This window comes from Nyctereutes procyonoides, unplaced genomic scaffold (genome assembly GCF_905146905.1).
Source record: "Nyctereutes procyonoides isolate TBG_1078 unplaced genomic scaffold, NYPRO_anot_genome, whole genome shotgun sequence".
Taxonomy (NCBI): domain Eukaryota; kingdom Metazoa; phylum Chordata; class Mammalia; order Carnivora; family Canidae; genus Nyctereutes; species Nyctereutes procyonoides.
This window is the reverse complement of record NW_026575120.1, coordinates 35,682,378-35,702,669: the sequence shown is the minus strand read 5'-3', so window position 1 is coordinate 35,702,669 and position 20,292 is coordinate 35,682,378. Positions and strand designations below refer to the sequence as shown.

Below are 20,292 nucleotides of genomic sequence, written 5' to 3'. Positions count from 1 at the left end.
AGTGATTCAGAGGTCTGACCACCATGTACCTTGTCTTGGACTCAGCAGCCAGCATCTCGGCTCAGGCCAAGCCCTCAGTTCCAGCAACCAGGATCGCTTCCATCCCCTCAGACCCTGAAGGTGCAGCAGGCCCCACATTTGGAACTCGTGCGGGGGCTTGAGGTGGTTCAGTGCTCGGGGTCGAAGCCGGAAGCTCCACTGAGTGACGTGGCTGCTCCACACATCGATGAGCTCGATGCCCGTGATTGCGCCTGTTTCGGACTCCAAGGCTCCCAAGGGTGCAGGTGGTTCCTCCAGTTCGGGGCCTTGATTCGGATGTCTGCTCACCACGTACCTTGGCTTGAACTCAGAGGCGGCATCTTGGCTCAGGTCTAGCCCTCAGCTCCCGCAGCCTGGACCGGCTCCATAACGTCAGGCCCTAAATGTGCAGCAGGTTCCACCGTCGGAGCTGGAGCGAGCTCCTGAGGTGGTTCAGGATGTTATGCGGTGGCCGAAGCCTGTTCCTGCACTGAGACAGGTGGCTGCTCTGGCACTTCTGTGACCTTGATAGCACACGCCTGGGCGTGCTCTTCCTGGGTGGTGGATAGGGTGCAGGTGGCTCTTCCAGTTCGGGACAGAGATTCTGAGGTCCTACCACCATGTACCTTGTCTTGGACTCAGCAGCCCGCATCTCGGCTCAGGCCAAGCCCTCAGCTCCAGCAGCCGGGCCGGCTCCTTCACCTCAGACCCTGAAGGTGCAGCTGGCCCCACAGTCGGAGCTCCGGATGGCGCTTGAGTTGGTTCAAGCTCGGGGTCCGGAGCGGGTTGGTTGCTCCACTGAGTGAGTTGGCTGTTCCAGCACATGGATGAGCTCGATAGCCAGTGGTGGGTCCAGTTCGGCCTCCAGGGCTCCCAAGGGTGCAGGTGGCTCTTCCAGGTCGGGACAGTGATTCAGAGGTCTGACCACCACGTACCTTGTCTTGGACTCAGCAGCCCGCATCTCGGCTCAGGCCAAGATCTCAGCTCTACCAGCCGGGCCGGCTCCTTCACCTCAGACCCTGAAGGTGCAGCTGGCCCCAAGTCAGATCTCGGGAGGGCGCTTGAGGTGGTTCAGGATGTCTCTCGGGGGCCTAAGCCTGTTCCTGCACTGAGACAGGGGGCTGCTCTGGCACTTCAGTGACCTTGGTAGCACATGCCTGAGCGTGCTCTTCCTGGCTGGTGGACAAGGGTGCAGGTGGCTCTTCCAGGTCAGGACAGTGATTCAGAGGTCTGACCACCATGTACCTTGTCTTGGTCTCAGTAGCCGGCATCTCGGCTGAGACCAAGCCCTCAGCTCCAGTAGCCGGGACTGGCTCCATCACGTCAGTCCCTGAAGGTGCAGCAGATACCACAGTGGAGCTCGGCGGGCCCTTGAGGTGGTTCAGTGCTCAGGGTCCAAAACCGGTGGCTCCAGTGAGTGAGGTGGGTGTTCCAGGACATCGATGAGCTTGATGGCCGGTGGTGGGCCTGTTCAGCCTCCAGGGCTCCCAAGGGTGCAGGTGGCTTCTCCAGGTCGGGACAGTGATTCAGAGGTCAGACACCAGGTGCCATGGCTTGAACCCACCAGCTGGCATCATGGCTTGGATTACGCCCTGAGCTCCAGCAGCCGGGACCAGCTCCATCACCTCAGACACTGAAGGTGCAGCAGGCCCCACAGTTGCAGCTCGTGCGGGTGTTTGAGGTGGTTCAGTGCTCGGGGTCTGAAGCCGTTTGCTCCACTGAGTGAGGTGCCTGCTCCAGCACATTGATGAGCGCTATGCCGGTATCGGCGCCTGCTCGGCCTCCAGGGCTCCCAAGGGTGCAGGTGGCTCTTCCAGGTCGGAACAGAGATTCAGATGTCTGTACCTCACGTAGCTTGTCTGGACTCTGCAACCGGAATCATGGCTCAGGCCGAGTCCTCAGCTCCAGCAGCCTGGACCGGCTCCATGACCTCAGGTCCTGAAGGTGCAGGAGGCCCCACAGTTGGAGCTGGGGTTGGCTCCTGAGGTGTTTCAGGATGTTACTCGGGGGCCTAAGCCGGTTGCTGCACTGAGACAGGTGTGTGCTCTGGGACTTCAGTGACCTTTATAGAAGATGCCAGGGCATGCTCTTCCTGCGGGTTCCCGGAGAGTGCAGATGGCTCTTCCAGGTCGGGACAGTGATTCAGAGGTCTGACCACCACGTACCTTGTCTTGGACTCAGCAGCCGGCATCTCGGCTCAGGCCAAGCCCTCAGCTCCAGCAGCCGGGCCGGCTCTTTCACCTCAGACTCTGAAGGTGCAGCTGGCCCCTCAGTCGGAGCTTGGGATGGCGCTTGAGGTGGTTCAGGATGTTCCTTGGGGGCCGAAGCCGGTTTCTGCCCTAATACTTGGATGTTCCAGCACATCGTTGATCTCTATGCCAGTGGTGGCGCCTGTTCGACCTCCAGGGCTCCCAAGGGTGCAGGTTGCTCTTCCAGGTCGGGACAGTGATTCAGATGCCTGACCACCACGTACATTGTCTTGGACTCAGCAGCTGGCATCATTGCTCAGGCCAAGCCCTCAGCTCCAGCAGCCGGGACTGGCTCCATCACCTCATGCCCTGTAGGTGCAGTAGGCCCCATATTCGGAGCTGGGGCGGGCTCCTGAGGTGGTTCAAGATATTCCTCGGTGGACGAAGCCGGTTGCTGCACTGAGACAGGTGGGTGCTCTGGCCGTCAGTGACCTTGATAGCAGATGCCTGGCAGGTCTCTTCCTGCGGGGTGGCCGAGGGTGCAGGTGTCTCTTCCAGTTCGGGACAGTGATTCAGAGGTCTGACCACCTTTACCGTGTCTTGGACTCAGCAGCTTGCATCTCGGCTCACTCCAAGCCCTCAGCTCCAGCAGCCGCGACCGGCTCCATCACCTCAGACCCTGATGATGCAGCAGGCCCCACAGTCGGAGCTCAGGCTGGCTCTTGTGTTGGTTCAGTGCTTGGATTCCGAAGGTGATTGCTCTACTGAGTGACTTGGCCGCTCCGGCACATCGATTAGCTCTATAGCCGGTGGTGCGGCCTGTTTGGCCTCCAGGGCTCCCAAGGGTGCAGGTGGCTCCTCCTGGTCGGGACAGTGATTCAGAGGTCTGACCACCACGTACCTTGGCTTGAACTCAGCAGCTTGTATCATGGCTTGGGCTAGGCCCTCAGCTCCAGCAGCCGGGACCAGCTCCATCACCTCAGACCCTGAAGGTGTACCAGGCCCCTAGTCGGAGCTCGGGCAGGGTCTTTAGGTGGTTTAGGGTGTTGATCGGGGATCGAAGTTGTAGCTCCAAGAAGACAAAGTATCATCACCAGGACGGACTTTCCACGTCCCTCCCAAGTCATGGCCACTCTTCCCACCGCTCAATGCGTCTGAGTGCAAGAGCCCTGGGAGGTCTCCCCAGACTGCAGTCGTGGAAATGGGGTGTGAGCCTACCCACTGCTCCCGGCCCAGCTGCATGGAGGTTGGATCTGTGTGGCTCACCCTGTCCCCACCTTGGCCACCCGCAGTCCTCCTCACCCCAAGCCTCTGACTCCATGTGGAGAGAACGACGACTGATGAGCACAAGCACAGGCCCTCTAGCACCAGTTCTTCTACCTTTGCTCCAGCAGCTCCCTCCGGCTGGGGGTGGTCAGGCAGATCCGATTCCTTCTCAGGGCTGAGGCCCTTTGAGCCTGAGGTGGGACAGAGGGGACGTGCAGCCTGTACTGTAGCCACCAGGAGGCCTGACCAAAGCTGGAGCTCTCAGTGGCTGCCGGGGGGGGGGGGGGGGGCAGGAGTGCCCACAGCAGGAACACGGGGTCTGGCCTGACGCCTGCGGCTCAGTCACTTAGCATCTGACTCTTGGTTGTGGCTCAGGTCATGGCCTCAGCATCCTGGGATCCCGCCCCTGGCAGGCTCTGCACTTGGGGCAGAGTGTCCTTGAGGAGCCTGTGTCTCCATCTCCTGCTCCCTGCTCTCTGTCTCTTAAACAAGCAGACAAACTATCCAATAAAGAAATAATCTTAGAGAATAAATTTTCAAAAAAATTGGATCAATACAAGGATCTCAAGTGGGAGGGGTCAGTATCCCAGGGCCGCTTATCAGCTGAGTGTTGACAGCACCTCCCTGCATTAACGGCTTCACCCCTTGAATTTGACCACACGTCCCTGTCTCGAGGTGCCAACACGCTTGGGTGGGAGGGCCCAGGGCGTGAGGGCTGCAGGATGTTCAGCGCCGTCCTGTGATTTGGCAACAGAAGGGAATCGCATTGCAGTCCTGCATCAGTGAAGGGCTCAGTGGCTGTGGGAACCAACTGGCCTTCTGACATGTTGTGCAGCACACGAGGCCCCTGTGCCTGACCCCGGGAGGGGGGGGCAGTGATGCGCTCCTCCAAAACCTAACTGCAGAGCATACTATAGACATAGTACAGTGAGCCCCGTGTCCCTTTGGGGAAAAGTCTCCCAACTCACCAGGACCGTGCTCAAGCCTTGGAGAAGGTGGGGAAGGACGTCAGGCCAATGGGGCCTCCTGGGAGCACCAGTTAGGAGAAAGCATAGCACAGTGCAAACTACTGGAGACCGCGTGCGATGAGACATGGTGTGTCTCTTTTTCAAAAGTTTTTATGGGCAGCCCGGGTGGCTCAGTGACTTAGCACTGCCTTCAGCCCAGGGCGTGATCCTGGGGACCCAGGATCCAGTCCCACATCAGGCTCCCTGCATGGAGCCTGCTTCTCCCTCTGCTTGTGTCTCTGCCTCTCTCTCTCTGTCTCTCGTGAATAGATAAATAAAATCTTTAAAAAGATTTAATTATAAAAAAAGTGGTTATTTATTCATGACACAGAGAGAGAGAGAGAGAAAGAGACAGACACACAGACAGAGGTAGAAGCAGTCCCCATGCAGAGAGCCTGAGGCGGGACTCGATCCCTGGTTTCCAGGATCAGGGCCTGGGCAGACGGCAGGCGCTAAACCACTGGGCGACCAGGCATCCCCTGAAGGCCCTATTCTGATATTCCTGCAAATCTGTGCATAGGGACTCTGCATCTGGCCCAGGCAGGGGCAGGGCCATGGGGGCAAGTTTGGGGAGGAGGGGGATCCAGACTCCTATAGCAGCAGGAGTCTAGCGGGGAGCTCAGGGGAGTAGCAGGCTGGCTTCTGGGACCCGGGGCCCTTCCTGCTGCATCGGGGCCCTGGGTGTCCGGTGGCCCCAGGCCCTGCACTCACTTTGAGCACTTACAGGTCTCTGGTAGCTGTGCTGGGCTCCTTCCTGATCACCACCAGGGTGGGGCAGATGACCTCTTCCTCCGGCCTCCGCCACTGCCCCTTGTCCCATGTGGATCTCTGTAAAGACAGTGCGGGGCAGCCAGGCAGGAGGCCTCAGCGCCCGGTTTGGCCGCCTCGGCCGGGCCGCACACCCAGCTGACTCCATTGCAGACACACCACAGCACAGTCGGCACACACCTCCCCCAAGGAGAGCAAAGGGGTGCGGCTGCAGGGCCTTGGGTTAACTCCGGGGCGGGTAAGAGGTGCCTCAGGAATCCTGTTTCCACCCTGCCCACCATGACATCAGGGTGACCCTGAAGGGATCACCGGGGAACCTGCTGCCCTGCAAGGTCCTCCAGCCTGGATGTGACCTGCCCACACATCCCTGGTTCCCTGAAACTGAAAAGGAGGGGATGGGGCTGCCCAGGATGGCTGGCACAGGTGGCCTGGCCTGGCCTGCTCTGTATTACCCTACGGCGCCTCCTGAAAAACGCCCTGAGGCGTTGGTTTTGATGGTGGCACCAAAGTCTCCAGCATTTGAACCAGAGGCATCTGTAGGGTTGCTGGTTTTCCTGGGGGGTCCTTGGAACTGAGAAAGCAGCAAGAGAACATCTTTCAGTAGCGGATGTCTCCAGCCAAGTGAGCCTGAGGTGGGGCTGCACTAGAATGTGGGGGCCCGGGTGCAGGGGTTCCAAGTTCTGTTGGCCTCTGTTGTGAAAGAAGTGACCTCACTGCCTGGGACCCCTCCCTGAGTCCACTCCTGGAGGAAGCTTCAGGAGCAGCACTCGGGGCTGCCGACAGCTCCCCCCTCCCTGCGGGCAATGGCCTGTGTGCACACAGTGACACAACCGCACCCCTCTCCACAGGCCCCAGGGAAGGACTGTGTGCAGCCAGGGCCCCAGCCTGGAAACACACCTGGGATCAGACACAACTTTCCATTCTTCCCTAGTTTTGACCCCGGAGAGGCCATTGTGCCCATCAGGGATGGTCTGCGTCTTGCCTGTGGGACAGGGATTATCCTAGCAGGTGCTTCCTCCAGACGTCCCCAGGCCACTGTGGCATCATATCTATGACATTGGAGGCAGGTGTCACATGCAGGAAATACCTCCCACCACAAGTTCTTCCTTGGTGTGTACATGTGTCCAGGCCCACAAGGTCCTGTGTCATTCTGGAGGCCCAGAAGATGACAGTCCCATCGGGGCAGGGATGCGCCATAGCTTCCCACGATCCTAGGCTCCTGAATCCAAGGCAAACCCTATAGTAGGTGTCGGAGTCTTGGCTTAGAAGGTGTGAGGCCGTCCTTATCCTGAAACCCTGCCTGTCGTGTGTTACGGGCCATTCCCTCGTTTCCACTGGGTGAGCTGTGGACAGCGGTGCACCCAGTGGGTCGCCCTGACCTGGGCTCTTCCTCAGACTGGAACCTGCTGGAATGCCTCCTGTCTGGGCTGTCAATGCCCACTCCCACCCTCATCAGCCTTGCATCTGGGCCTCCTTGAGTTTCCAGTGTGTCACTGTATGGTGGTCACGATTGATGCTGGTATCCTCCTATCCCAGTGCAGCTGATGTCCTGAGCTGGAATTGGCAAGTGGCCTGGGGACAAAATGGTGCTCCGTCATCAGCCTCCCCAGTGAAGGGCTCTCTGTCCTCTGCACAGAGCCGTTACCTAGCTCTGGTCATCTGACAGCTTCCTTACTATCGCCGGGAGCACATTTGTGTATAATCAGCCTTTTCTGGTTGTTGGGATGGAGGCTTTGGCTTGCACCCTGTATAAATCTTCTCAGGAAGTGGAAGTCCCCGATTTAATAAAAAGCTTAGAAATTGTGATTTGTTAATATCTTAAAGACGGTAGTGAGCAAGTTCTTGGTAACTGATGACGCACATAGCGAGTGCCCCATTACTGCTTTTGAATTGGATGCAGAGTTCGTTCTTCAGTGTACACGAGAATGTGTGATATCTTTCTTTTTTTTTTTAGATTTTATTTAAATCCAAGTTAGTTAACATGTACTGTAGTATTAGTTTCAGGGGTAGAATGTAGTGATTCATCAGTTGCATATAACACCTAGTGCTCATCCCCTCACATGCTGCTATAGGAGTCTGGATCCCCCTCCTCCCCAAACTTGCCCCCATGGCCCTGCCCCTGCCTGGGCCAGATTTTACAGATTACTACAGCTTTGTAGTATAATTTGAAATCTGGAATTGTGATACCTGTAGCTTTGTTTTTTCTTTTTCAAGATTCCTTTGGCTATTAGGAGTTTTTTGTGGTTCCATACAAATTTTAGAATTGTTTGTTTAGTTCTGAGAAAAATGCTGTTTATATTTCCATAGGGATTGCATTAAATCTGTAGATTGCTTTGGGTAGAATGGATATTTTAACAATATTTTTCCTCCCAACTCATGAGCATGGAATATCCTTCCATTTATTTGTGTTGTCTTGGATTTCTTTCATCAGTGCTGTATAGCTTTGAGAGTATAGGTCTTTCACCTCCTTGGTTAAGTTTATTCCCACATATTTTATTCTTTTGCAATTGAAAATGAGATTGTTTTCTTAATTTCTCTTTCTACTGTTTCATTATTAGTGTATGGAAATGCAATGATTTTCTGTACATTGATTTTGTATCCTGCAACCTTACTGAATGCACTTATTGATTCCAGTAGTTTTTTGGTGGAGTCTTTATGGCTTTCTATATATAGTATCATATTATCTGCAAATAGTGAAGTTTTTACATCATCTTTATCAATCTGGATGCTTTTTAATCCTTTTTCTTCTTTGATTGCTGTAGCTAGAACTTGCAGTAAATGCAAGTTGAATAAAAGTGGTGAGAGTGGATATCCCTGTCTTGTCTTGTTCCTTATAACAGGGGAAAAGCTCTTCGTTTTTTTTGTTTTTTTTTTTTTTTTTTTTTTTTTTTTTTTACCATTGTGTATGATATTAGCTTTGGGTTTTCGTATATGGCCATTGTTATATTGAGGTATGTTCTCTCTAAACCTACTTTGTTGAGGGTTTTTGTCATGAATGGATGTTGCACTTTGTCAAACACTTTTTCTGCATCTATTGAAATGATCATATGGTTTTTATCATTTCTCTTATAGATGTATCACATTGATTGATTTGCAAATATTGAACAACTCTTGCATCCTGGGAATAAATCTCACTTGATTGTAATGAATAGTTTTTTTACTGTATTGTTGGATTCAGTTTGCTAATATTTTTGGAGGCTTTTGCAACAGAGATATTGGCCTGTAGTTCTCTGGTTTGGGTAATGTCTTTATTTGATTTTGGTATCAGGGTAAAGCTGGCCTCATAGAATGAATTTGGAAGTTTTCCTTCTTTTTAGAATAGTTTCAGAGGAATAGGTATTAACAATTCTTTAAATGTTTGGTAGAATTCTGCTGTGAAGCCTTCTAGTTCTGGACTTTGGTTTGTTGGGAGTTGTTTTGATTACTCATTCAATTTCATTGCTGGTGGTTGGCCTGTTCAAATTATCTATTTCCTCCTGATTCCGTTTTGGGAAATTATGTGCTTCTAGGAATTCCTTCATTTCTTAGAGTTTGATGGCATATACTTTTTCATAATATTCTTTTATAATCCTTTTTTTTTTAATCCTGTGTATTTCTGCGGTGTTGGTTGTCATTTCTTCTCTTTCATTTCTGATTTTGTTTATTCTCTCTCTTTCCATTTTGATGAGTTTGGCTAAAAATTTGTCATTTTATTGATCTTTTTAAAGAATCAGCTCCTGATTTCATTGATATGTTCTGTTGCTGTTGTTTTGGTTTTAGTTGTCTTTAGTTTCTATCTCATTTATTTCTGCTCTAACCTTTATTATTTCCTTCCTTCTATTGGTTTGGGTTTTTTTTTTTTTTGTGTGTGTGTGTGTGTGTGTGTGTGTGGTTGTTCTTTTCCTACCTTCTTTAGGTGTAAGGTTAAGTTGCTTATTTGAGATTTTTCTTGTTTCTCAAGGTAGGCCTCTTTGTTAAAAATCTTTCCTCTTAGAACAGCTTTGCTGCATCCCAAAGATTTTGGACTGTTGTGCTTTTATTTTCATTCGTCTCCATATATCTTTGTATTTCCTCTCTGATTTCCTGGTTGATCCATTCATCCTTGAGTAGCATGTTATTTAACCTCCAATTTATTTGTGGTCTTTCCAGACTTGTTTTTCTTGTGGCTGATTTCTAGTTTCATAGCATTGTGGTTGAAAAAGATTCAGGGTATGACTTGGTCTTTTTAAACTTGTTGAGACTTGTTTGGGTGGCATAACAGTTGATATATTCTGGAGAACGTTCCATGTGCACTAGAAAATAATATATATTCTGTTGTTTTAGGACAATATTTTCTGAATATGCGTTAGATATACCTGGTCCGATGTGTCATTCAAAGCCACTATTTCTGTCTGGATGATCTACCCACTGATGTAAATGGGTTTCTGTGTGTGTGTTAAGATTTTATTTATTTATTCATGAAAGACACACACAGAGAAGCAGAGACGTAGGCAGATGGAAAAGCAGGCTCCCTGTGGGGAGGCTGATGCAGGGCTCTATCCAGGACCTTGGGATAATAATCTGAGGCATATGCTCAACCACTGAGCCACCCAGGAGCCCCATGTAAGTGGGGTTTTAATGTCTCCTACTATTATTGTATTATTATTGATTACTTCCTTTATGTTTGTTATTAATTGTTTTATGTATTTGGATGCTCCCATGGTAGAAGCATAAAATTTACATTTGTTACATCTTCTTGTTGGATTGTTCTGTTTATGATTATATAGTGTCCTTCTTATCTCTCTTTACAGTCTTTATTTCAAAGTCTGTTTTGTCTGATGTAAGTATTGCTACCAGCTTTCTTTTCACTTCCATTTGCTAGCTAAATTATTCTCCATTCCTTTACTTTCAATGTGCTTGTGTCTTTAGGTCTGAAGTGAGTCTCTTATGTAGCCATATATCTTTTGATTGGAGCATATAGTACATTTATGTTCAAAGTAATTACTGATGAGTATGTACTTATTGTCATTTTGTTGCTTGTTTTTGTAGTTCATCTCTGTTCCTTTCTTCCCTTGCTTTTATTCTCTCAAGATTAGTTGACTTTCTTTCATGATATACTTGGATTACTTTCTCTTTATATTTTGCATTTACTGGTTTTTGATTTGTGGTTACCATTAGGTATGTATATAACACCTTCTTCATATAAGAGTCTATATTAATTTGGTGGTCACTTAAGTTTGAACCCATTCTACTCTTCTCCTCCAATATTTTAGGTATATGATGTCATATTTTCATCCTTTTATTTTGTGAGTCTCTTGACTGATTTTTACAGATATAATTTTTTTGTGTGTGTATGTTTCCTACCCTACTTACTTTCACTTTTGGTCCTTCTTCCCACTTAAAGAGTCCTCTTTAAGATTTCTGTGGGGCTGGTTTAGTGGTCATGAATTCTTTTAACTTTTGTTTGTCTGGGAAACTCTTTTATCTCTGCTTCTGTTATGAAATATAGTCTTGCTGGATAGACTATTCTTGCCTGTAGATTCTTTTCCTTTTTAGTATTTTGAGAATATATCGTGCCACTCTCCCAGGACCTGCAAAGCTTCTGCTGAGAAATCAGTTGATAGACTCATGAGGTTTCCCTTGTATGTGACTGTTTTCTTTTCTTTTGCTGCTTTAAAATCCTCTTTCTTCACTACTTTTTATCATATTAATTACTGTGTGTCTTGGTGTGGACCTCCTTAGGTTGATTTTGTTGGGGACTTTGTATGCCTCCTGGAGCTGAGTTTCTATTCCCCTTCCCACATTTAGGAAAATTTCAGCTATTACTTCTTCAAATAAATTTTCTGACCCCTGTTCTCTTTCTTCCCTTTCTGAGATCCCTATAATGTTATTGTGCTAGATGATGTTGCCGAGTTCCCTGTCTCTTCTCATTTTGCACATTTTTTTTTCTTTCACCTCCTCAGCTTCATTACTTTCCATTACCCTGTCCTCCAGGTTACATTACCCTATCCCTGTTCTTCTGCTTCCTCTAATCTACTCTTTATTCCATTTAGAGTATACTTAATTTCACTTATTATATTCTTTCCGTCTGATTTTTTTCTCTTTGTCGAGGGTCTCACCGATGTTCTACACTCTTTTCTCAAGTCCAGTGAATATCTTTCTAATCATTACTTTAAATTCAGGCATATTACTTATCTCCATTTCACTTCCATCTCTTGCTGTGATTTTGTCCTGTTCTTTCATCTTGGACATATTCTTCTGTCTCCTCATTTTTTCTAACTCTTGGTGTCTGTTCCTCTTTGTTAGGAAAAGCTGTTGCAACTCCTGCTTGAATGTAATGGCCTTATGTAGAAGAGGTCCTGTAGTTCCTGGCAGTGTGATGTCTTCTGTTCCCTGAAACCTAATGCTTCAGAGGTGTCTCCAGGTGTTGACATTGCTGAGCCACTTTTTAATTCAGTTCAGTCATCTGCAGTGGCTTTCTTTGCCCCTGTTTGGTCCTTATGGTGTTAGTTGGTTAGTCTGGGTCTACCTTGAGCTTTATTCAGGCAATTTTAATGGATTGTTGGAAAATTTAATGAAAGAGACAAAAAACATACCTATGTATAGCTGTCACCAAAAAAAAATCATAAACAGGCCATAAAAACATTTTTAAAGTACCAACACTAACATGGAATAGAAAGAATTCTGCTCAACACATCCTCTAATCATAACATATTTAAAAAAGAAGTAAATGATGAAAATATTAATAAATTGCTTAATTCTTGAGATATCAAAATACTTGTTTAGGGGTGCTTGGGCAGCTCAGTTGGTTAAATATTTGCCTTCAGCTCAGTTCATAATCCTGGGTTCTGGAATCAAGCCTTGTGTCAGGCTCCCTGCTCTGTGGTGTTTGCTCCACCCTCTGCCCCTTCCCCCAACTTGTGCTTGCTCTGTCTCTCACTCTCAAATAAATAAATACAATTTAAAAAATATATACTTTTTAAGTAAAAATTAGCTTAGAAAAAATTTAGAATGCAATAAAAATCTATTTTAAAATAATAATAATCACAAGTCTGCATAGCAAAATGTGTTGAGATGTGGCCAAAACAGTGTTTAGAAGAAAATGGAGTCATTTAAAGGTCTTTAAATAAGAAGAAATAAGAAAGAGATATTAATGAAAAAACTAATATAGTGTAAAATTCCAGAATAGAACAAAGTACTAATCCAAAGCAAAATAGGAAGATAATATAAAAGCATGAATTAATTACATGGAAAATAACTGGTATAAATCATACATAAAATTAAGAGCTGGTTATTTGAAGAGAAGAAAATTGATAAATCTGATAAATATAGTTTAATAGATGTAGAATAATTCTAGTGCATAAGGAGATCTGAATGGATGGATACTCATACATCTTACATATGTCCCTTGGATATCTGCAGCATTTATCAATGAAAAAAAAACATTAAAGTACACACACATACACAAAATCCTAACATTCCCCAAATTAATCTCTTTCCTGGCTTCTTCTCTTTCTGGCTATCAAATGTTGGAAAGGCCTATGTTCTGATCTCTTAGATTCATCCCTACATGATCTCCTCTGGTCCTTGGGCTTTAGAGATAATCTACTTAAATTCAAACGTCCAATTTGCTATGTCTACCTTGATCTTTCTGATGATCACTAGATGTTTATATTTAATTTCTTACTCAACACCTCTAATTCAGTGTTTTAAAAGCATCCTTCAATTTAAACACTTAAAGCATAACTCTCTACATGCACCTACTCTCAATTTTCTTTCCCTTAGGAAATGGCACCAGAATTCACAGAGTTCCTCAGGTATCAAATCTAGGCATTATGCTTGCTACATCTCTCTCATCTCATCTCATCTCACGTGGAATCCATCGAGTAATTCTATTGTTACTATTTTTGAATATACCTAGAATTCAGTTGCTTTTTACCACCTCCATTGCAATTGCTTTAATTCATATAATCATCTCTTGCCTGGATTTTGCAGCAATTCCAATAGGCTCCTAACCAGCCTTTCTGCTTTTCAACACCACCTCCCCAGGGGACTGGCTTATACTTTAAAAATATGTCCAGTGACTTCCCATCAGACATAAAGGAAAGTTCAAAGTCTCCCCTCACATCTCTTGGTTGACTCCTTCACTCCTTTGGCACAAATGTCAGATCACATTATCAAAAATGATGCTACATTACCACTACCCTCCACTTCCCACCTCTATTTCTGCTTCATTTTTTCTCACCACCTAAAATTGCAGTATTCTTTTGTATATGTGTTTGTCTGTCTATGTCTCCTTCTGGATACCAGATCAATTCATATACCTTTGTCCTGTCCCCACCTTTATTACTTTTTTAAAAAATTTACTCAGAAACAGCAAGTATATCTACACAAGGGCAGTCCGGGTGGCTCAGCAGTTTAGCACCGCCTACAGCCCAGGGTCTCATTCTGGAGGCCCGGGATCGAGTCCCACGTCAGGCTCCCTGAATGAAGCCTGCTTCTCCCTCTGCCTGTGTCTCTGCTTCTCTCTCTCTCTCTCTGTCTCTCTCTCTCTCTCTCTCTCTCTCATGAATAAATAAATAAAATCTTTTTAAAAAAAGAGTATCTACACAAGAAGGTGAAGTGGATGGAAATCTGGAGAAGGTGGTGCATTCTCTGAGGCTGTGGAAGGTCCTATGTATTATGCATGATCAGAGGCAGGTACAGTGAACACAGTAGTTTGAATACATGCTAGGAATTAGAGCTTTCACACAAAATGAAGATGCTATGACCTCAGTAGAGAACAGCTATACTGATAAATGCCTGCTAGAAATACAGACAAGCCCCAGAAGTACTACCTGCCAACTATAAATAGGAGAATGAGAGTTGAAGTGTGCTTCACCCAGACTATCTTTCTAATTCCAGGTGGTGCCAGGATGAATTCTTTATTTTTCAGGTGAGTCTCAATATATAAACAAAGCATGCTGGCTTTCATCCACCTCTCAGGGGAGAATCTTAAAGAAAGAATTAAAGAATTATCTTATGGCTTCTCACTACCCCCGGTAGTGTGAGCATGGAAGTGCTGCAAGAGAAGTTGGGGGATCTCTTGACAACCTACAAGCCTTCCAGGAAATTGGCTGCCCCCAGGTTTAGTCGGGGGAGGAATGGCACTTTAAGTGAGTTTCAGTAAGCTCGGGAGGAACAGCCTGGACAGGGGTTCATGTCGTGTAGTTACAGACATTCACAGTCAGACAGCCTCTGGATCATCTCTTTTAGAGAACCACAGAGTGTGATTCTGACCCTTCCCAGGAGTGCTTAGGCATTGCAGCCTCAGTTAATCTACCAGTCTTTTAAACATAGATAGTACAAATCTAATAACATCCTTACATTTCAAACATAGCACTGGCACCCAAACTCAAACTGCTGTACTAAAATCAAGTGGCATTCTCCAGTTTTATATTTATGGACCAGGTTTTAGAAAATGTACAAGACAATCTGGAAGCACGGTTAAAAAATTTCATTTCAAAATAGGATTTTCTTGGGGAACCTCAGGCTCCAAAAGAAAATTGTCCTGGAGACCCCTTATCAAGACAGCCACACAAGTAGATCTAGAGCAGGGATAGAGGGAAAATATACATTTTCTTAAATCTAGAAATTTCATCTTCTTCAATTAAGAAGAGACAACACCTGGGGACTAGACATAGGAGAATCTGATTTTAGGAACCAACTGATGGGATAGGACACAATTTCTCTTTCTCCATTGTTAATTCCATCTCCTGAATATAAGCTCTACTTCTACACAGGCTTCTAGCAGCTGTGGGGATGAATCTTTCTCCTTTACACTTGTCAAACCTGGATTAGGGTGGGCTTGGGAGCTTCTCCTAACAGAGAGGAATCTTGGACTTACTTTAACCCAGACCGATGTAGGGCACGTGACCACTCTTGAATCAATCACTGTGGCCAGGAGGATACCAGGCACTGATTGATTATAATGGAGGTAATTGCATTGGTGAGGCAGTGTGTGTGTGCGTGTGCATGTGCGTGTGTGTGTGTGTGTCTGTGTGTGTGTGTGTATGAAATGACTCTGATTGCCTTAGGTCAAATGGGACCTGCCCCAAGTATGGTGGTGGAATCAATCCACCTAAATTGCATTTCCAATGGGATATGAGTGGAAATGGCTGTCAGAGAGTTCATTGGAGTTATTCCTAAGTCCTGGATTTCAAATGATTTTTGTTTTATTTTTTGCATTTTTTTATTGGAGTTCGATTTGCCAACATAGAGCATAGCACCCAGTGCTCATCCCATCAAGTGTCCCCCTCAGTGCCCATCACCCAGTCACCCCCACCCCCCGCCCACCTCTCCTTCCACTACCCCTTGTTTGTTTCCCAGAGTTAGGAGTCTTTCATGTTCTGTCTCCCTTTATGATATTTCCCACTTATTTTTTCTCTTTTCCCCTTTATTCCCTTTCACTATCTTTTATATTCCCCCAATGAATGAGACCAATTAATGTTTGTCCTTCTCCGATTGACTTCTTTCATTCAGCATAATATCCTCCAGTTCCATCCACGTGGAAGCAAATTGTGGGTATTTGTCATTTCTAATGGCTGAGTAATATTCCATTGTATGCATAGACCACATCTTCTTTATCCATTCATCTTTTGATGGACACTGAGGCTCTTTCACAGTTTGGCTACTGTGGACATTAATGTTATAAACATCGGAGTGCAGGTGTTCCAGCGTTACACTACATCTGTATCTTTGGGGTAAATCCCCAGCAGTGCAACTGGTGGGTCGTAGGGCAGGTCTATTTTTAACTCTTTGAGGAACGTCCACACAGTTTTCCAGAGTGGCTGCACCAGTTCACATTCCCACCAACAGTGCAGGAGGGTTCCCCTTTCTCCACATGCTCTCCAACATTCGTGGTTTCCTGCCTTGTTAATTTTCCCCATTCTCACTGGTGTGAGGTGGGATCTCATTGTGGTTTTGATTTGTAATTCCCTGATGGCAAGTGATGTGGAGCATTTTCTCATGTGCTTGTTGGCCATAGACATGGAATCTCATCTAATATCTCTTTATTTTAAGGGAATCTTTCTTTTTTTTTTTTTTTTAGGAAAGAAAATCTTTATTTATATGTTCTTGTTCAGTTTAATATACCAGCATGTATCATAAAAATGTCTGATAAAGAGATGGCAAATATACCAAAATAAGTTTTTCCACTGCATCAGTCCATACACCACCTGCAGGGCCCTTGTGAGCCATCTGCTTCTGCTTCCTTTTCTTCTGTGCCCACCATCTTTTGCTTTCTTACCTGTAAGATGAAGACAACCTAAGCCTGCTGAGACTCAAAGCAGAGCAGGCAGGGAAGACAAGGTGTAAACTGGCACTAAAGGGGACAGGGGACAGAGCAGAAATGAAATGTCATTAGCAGTCAGAGTGACAGCCACAGTGCTACATAGTATTTATGAGTGCATAAATGTGCCGAACATTTAATCCTCATAACTCTATAAGGAAAGTATCATTATCTTAATTTTACAAATGAGGAGACTAAAGCACAGGGAAGGATCTTTCCTTAGCTCACAGAACAAGAAATGATGGAGTCAGAGGTCACTCCTGCCTGCCAGCTCAGGAGCTGCACTCTTAACCACTAGGCTATGCTTCTTCAATACAAATTAAAAGAATAAAAGATCGACAGATCAAATGGACGAGCATTTCAGGAAACAGGAGCAAATGTACTATTTTGGTAGAAATATAAATTACTGAAGCAGGGATCCCTGGGCAGCTCAGTGGTTTAGTGTCTGTCTGTGGCCCAGGGCCCGATCCGAGGGGCCCAGGATCGGGTCCCGCATTGGGCTCCCTGCAGGGAACCCGCCTCTCCCTCTGCCTGTGTCTCCGCCCCTCTTGGTCTCTCATGAATAAATAAATAAATAAGATCTTTATATATATAAATTACTGAAGGTAATTTGGCAAGAGTTACCAAAATTTAGAGTGGTCATCTAACTTTTGACCTGGTCATTCTACTTCCAGGAACTTATCCTAGAGAAATACTCACAAAGATGTCTACACCGATGTCTAATGCAGTATAGATGTTTTATTTTTTTTAAGATTTATTTATTAATAAGAGACACACAGAGAGAGGCAGAGACACAGGCAGAGGGAGAAGCAGGCTCCTCGCAGGGAGCCCAATGCGGGACCCGATCCTGGGCCCCTGGGATCACACCCTGGGCCACAGGCACACGCCCAACCACTGAGCCACCCAGGCATCCCTAGATGTTGTTTTAATAACAAAAGAGAGAGAGAGAGAGAGACTTCAGGAGACATTGCTAGGGAAATGACGAAATGCATCACAATATACCCCCAAATTAAAGTCTGTATCTATTAAAAATGGAGGTCAGCCTATAAACACAGAATGGAAAAATATTCTGAAATGTTAAATGAAAACAAATATGAAGCAGTATGTACTGCATGGCCCTATTCATCTAAGAAGTATGGTGTGAGCATCAGATTTCTTTTTATAGGAATGATGCTGAGGCTTCCCATACTTTCCCTCAAAAAAACCCTACAAAACATACAACTCAAAAATAAGTCATAAAAAAAGGGGGGGAGTCATATGTTTCTACAAATCAATCATTACGATAAGATTATTTCAAAAAATCACAAATACAACAGTTACATAAATTCAGTTTGGAAAAGTACCCTGTAAATATATTTTAAATCACATCTCTTTAGCATTCTTTTCTAGAATGTGGTTCAAACCCAGAGAAGGCATTACAATTTCATATTTGTAGCAAGTGAAGAAAACTGACAATAAATAAATAATCCAACTACAATTCTGAAAAACAAGTGGTAAATGCCATTCTTACTTTGAAACCATCTATAACTCAAACTGAAGATTCTGAGTCAGTTTAAAGTCACACAAAATTTGTATTTCCACACTTAAAATCTTCAATGTACTTTCCTTGTAGTGATAAGGATACATACAAAAGTTCAAGGGACTGATAAATAACTGAAAGTCCTAATGAGACCATAAGCAGATCTTATTACAAGCTACACATAAAAGAGACACAAAGCAGTTTGCTTCTCCATTGGCACCTTGTCAAGTGGAAGCAGCACCCAGACCAGTGGTTCTCAAACCTTGGTGTGCAGGAGCATACGCAGCAGGGGCTTGTTAAAATAGTTTCCTGACTCAGACCCTGAGCCCTCTCATTCCTGAGTCTGATGAACCTGTATTTTTAAACAAGAGGAGGTAGGAGAACCCATTGAACACTGGAAGTCTATGGTCCAATCCGCAGATCGGACTGGCTGCCCTTGGTTGGCATGGAAGCTACCCTGACTCGGAGTAGCTTCTTCACCTCTTTACTTGCCCCATCTGTACAATCGGTCTGATCATCTCTGAGGAACGTGGAAGCTCTAACATGGCTGTGAATGAGCCCGGATGTAAAAGAAATGTAGTTTTGGCTGAGAACGGAGTCTTCGTGCCAACATTAGTTTTTACAAGTCGCTGGGCTTCTGTTTTTTCATCACCTTCTGAAAAGTCTGCTTCTTTTAGTTCCATTTCTGGGAGCACCTGCGTAGAGGAATTCTAAAACTGACATCTCTGTTAATTGGGGGGGACTTTCTTCATGAAACAGGGAAGCTTCCAGCAATCCTGAGAGGTCCTACATATGCGTGGTACATGGGGAGACCCACTGGGTTAGGGAACAACAGGAAAACACCCATCACAGTGAGTAGGCTCCAAGGCCTCCTGGACAGTAACAGAGGGGCTGAAAAACTCAGTAAGAGGTTTTGACACTGGTTGAGCTTGAAGAATAAGAGCTGGATTTCCTGGAGAATTTCTTTGATGTGAGGGATACTTGCATCTGCCTGACTGAACGGACACTCCGACAAAGGAGAGCGTGCTTGACATGGTCCCTGAAGTCTTGTGAAACAAAGTAATAGACGAAGGGATCAATGCAGCTGTTAAGGGTGGACAGGCAGAGAGCCACCATGTACAGGGCATAGACGTGGCTCTGGCTCCAGGTTTTAATCATGAAATAATGTACCACGAGCAGAAGGTTACTGGGGGTAAAGCAGATCAGGTACATGGCCAGGACGGTGACAATGAGCTTGATGGCCCTCTGCCTCTTCTTTCCCGAGTTTTCATCCATAGCAGGAGAGCGGAGTGTTCTGATCATCAGCACATAGGCAGAGGCTGTGAGGCAGGCTGGGAATAGGAAGGCTCCGATGGCCAGAGAGAGGAAATAATTGAACATGTCCCCCACCAACACTTCCTCAGGCAAGACATCATGGCAGGTCGTGATGTTAAGGGCTGGAATGTGCATAGTCTGCCTCATGACATACAGGGGGATGGTAACCAGCAGTATCAGCAGCCATATCCCCAGGGAGACTCCCAAGGCGATGTTTGCCTTCCTCGCGGGGTGCACGATGGGATTCACTATGACCCAATACCGTTGCACACTGAGGCAGGTCATGAAGAGAATGGAGCAGTACATGTTGCCATAGAAAAAGCCAATGAGTACCTTGCAAAGGGCTTCCCCATAAACCCAGTTGTTGCCATGGATGTGGTAGGAGATCTTCAGCGGGAACCAGACCACAGAAAGGAGGTCTGCCAAGGCCAGGTTGGTCATGTACACCACAGCAGGGTGCTTCTTCTTCGTCCGGAAGAGAAAGACCCACAGAGCCATGCCGTTGCTTGGCAAACCAACCATAAATACAATTGTGTAGACAGTTGGGAGAAAGACAGTAGTCAGTTTTCCAGTGAGGATGGAGGAAGAGACGTCATCCACAGAAAAGCCTTGTTCCACTGTAACTCCTTTCCCAGTGATCTGCGACGAGCTGTCAGTCTTACCAATGAGACTTCTTCCTTTAGAGGTTCTATTGGTTCCTTGCACGCTGCCACTGCCGGGGACAGCGGCCGCCAGCAGGACGGCCACCCCCAGCAGCCGCGCGGCGCGCACGCTTCGCATCCTCCTGCTGCCCGCCGCCGGCCGGGCCCGGGGTCGCCGCCGCTCCGCCCGCCTCGCCGGTCTCATCGGCCGCAGTCCCAGCCTGACCGGGAATCTTTCTTTTAAATGAAAGGCTTGCCATGATGGGCATGTGATCAATGAATC

The 20,292-nt window shown here is 46.4% G+C and overlaps 2 protein-coding genes across 6 annotated transcripts in view; one reads left to right on the top strand and one right to left on the bottom strand.

Annotated features, from left to right (window-relative positions):
- Positions 1 to 20,292, top strand: part of LOC129515900 (olfactory receptor 6V1-like) — a 278,554-nt gene that overhangs the window by 127,361 nt on the left and 130,901 nt on the right. The window lies entirely within an intron of this gene.
- Positions 16,296 to 20,199, bottom strand: LOC129515897 (proteinase-activated receptor 2). The gene has a single exon (XM_055335082.1). The coding sequence runs from the start codon at positions 20,146 to 20,148 to the stop codon at positions 18,955 to 18,957; it is 1,194 nt and encodes a 397-aa protein (XP_055191057.1). The 5' UTR covers positions 20,149 to 20,199; the 3' UTR covers positions 16,296 to 18,954.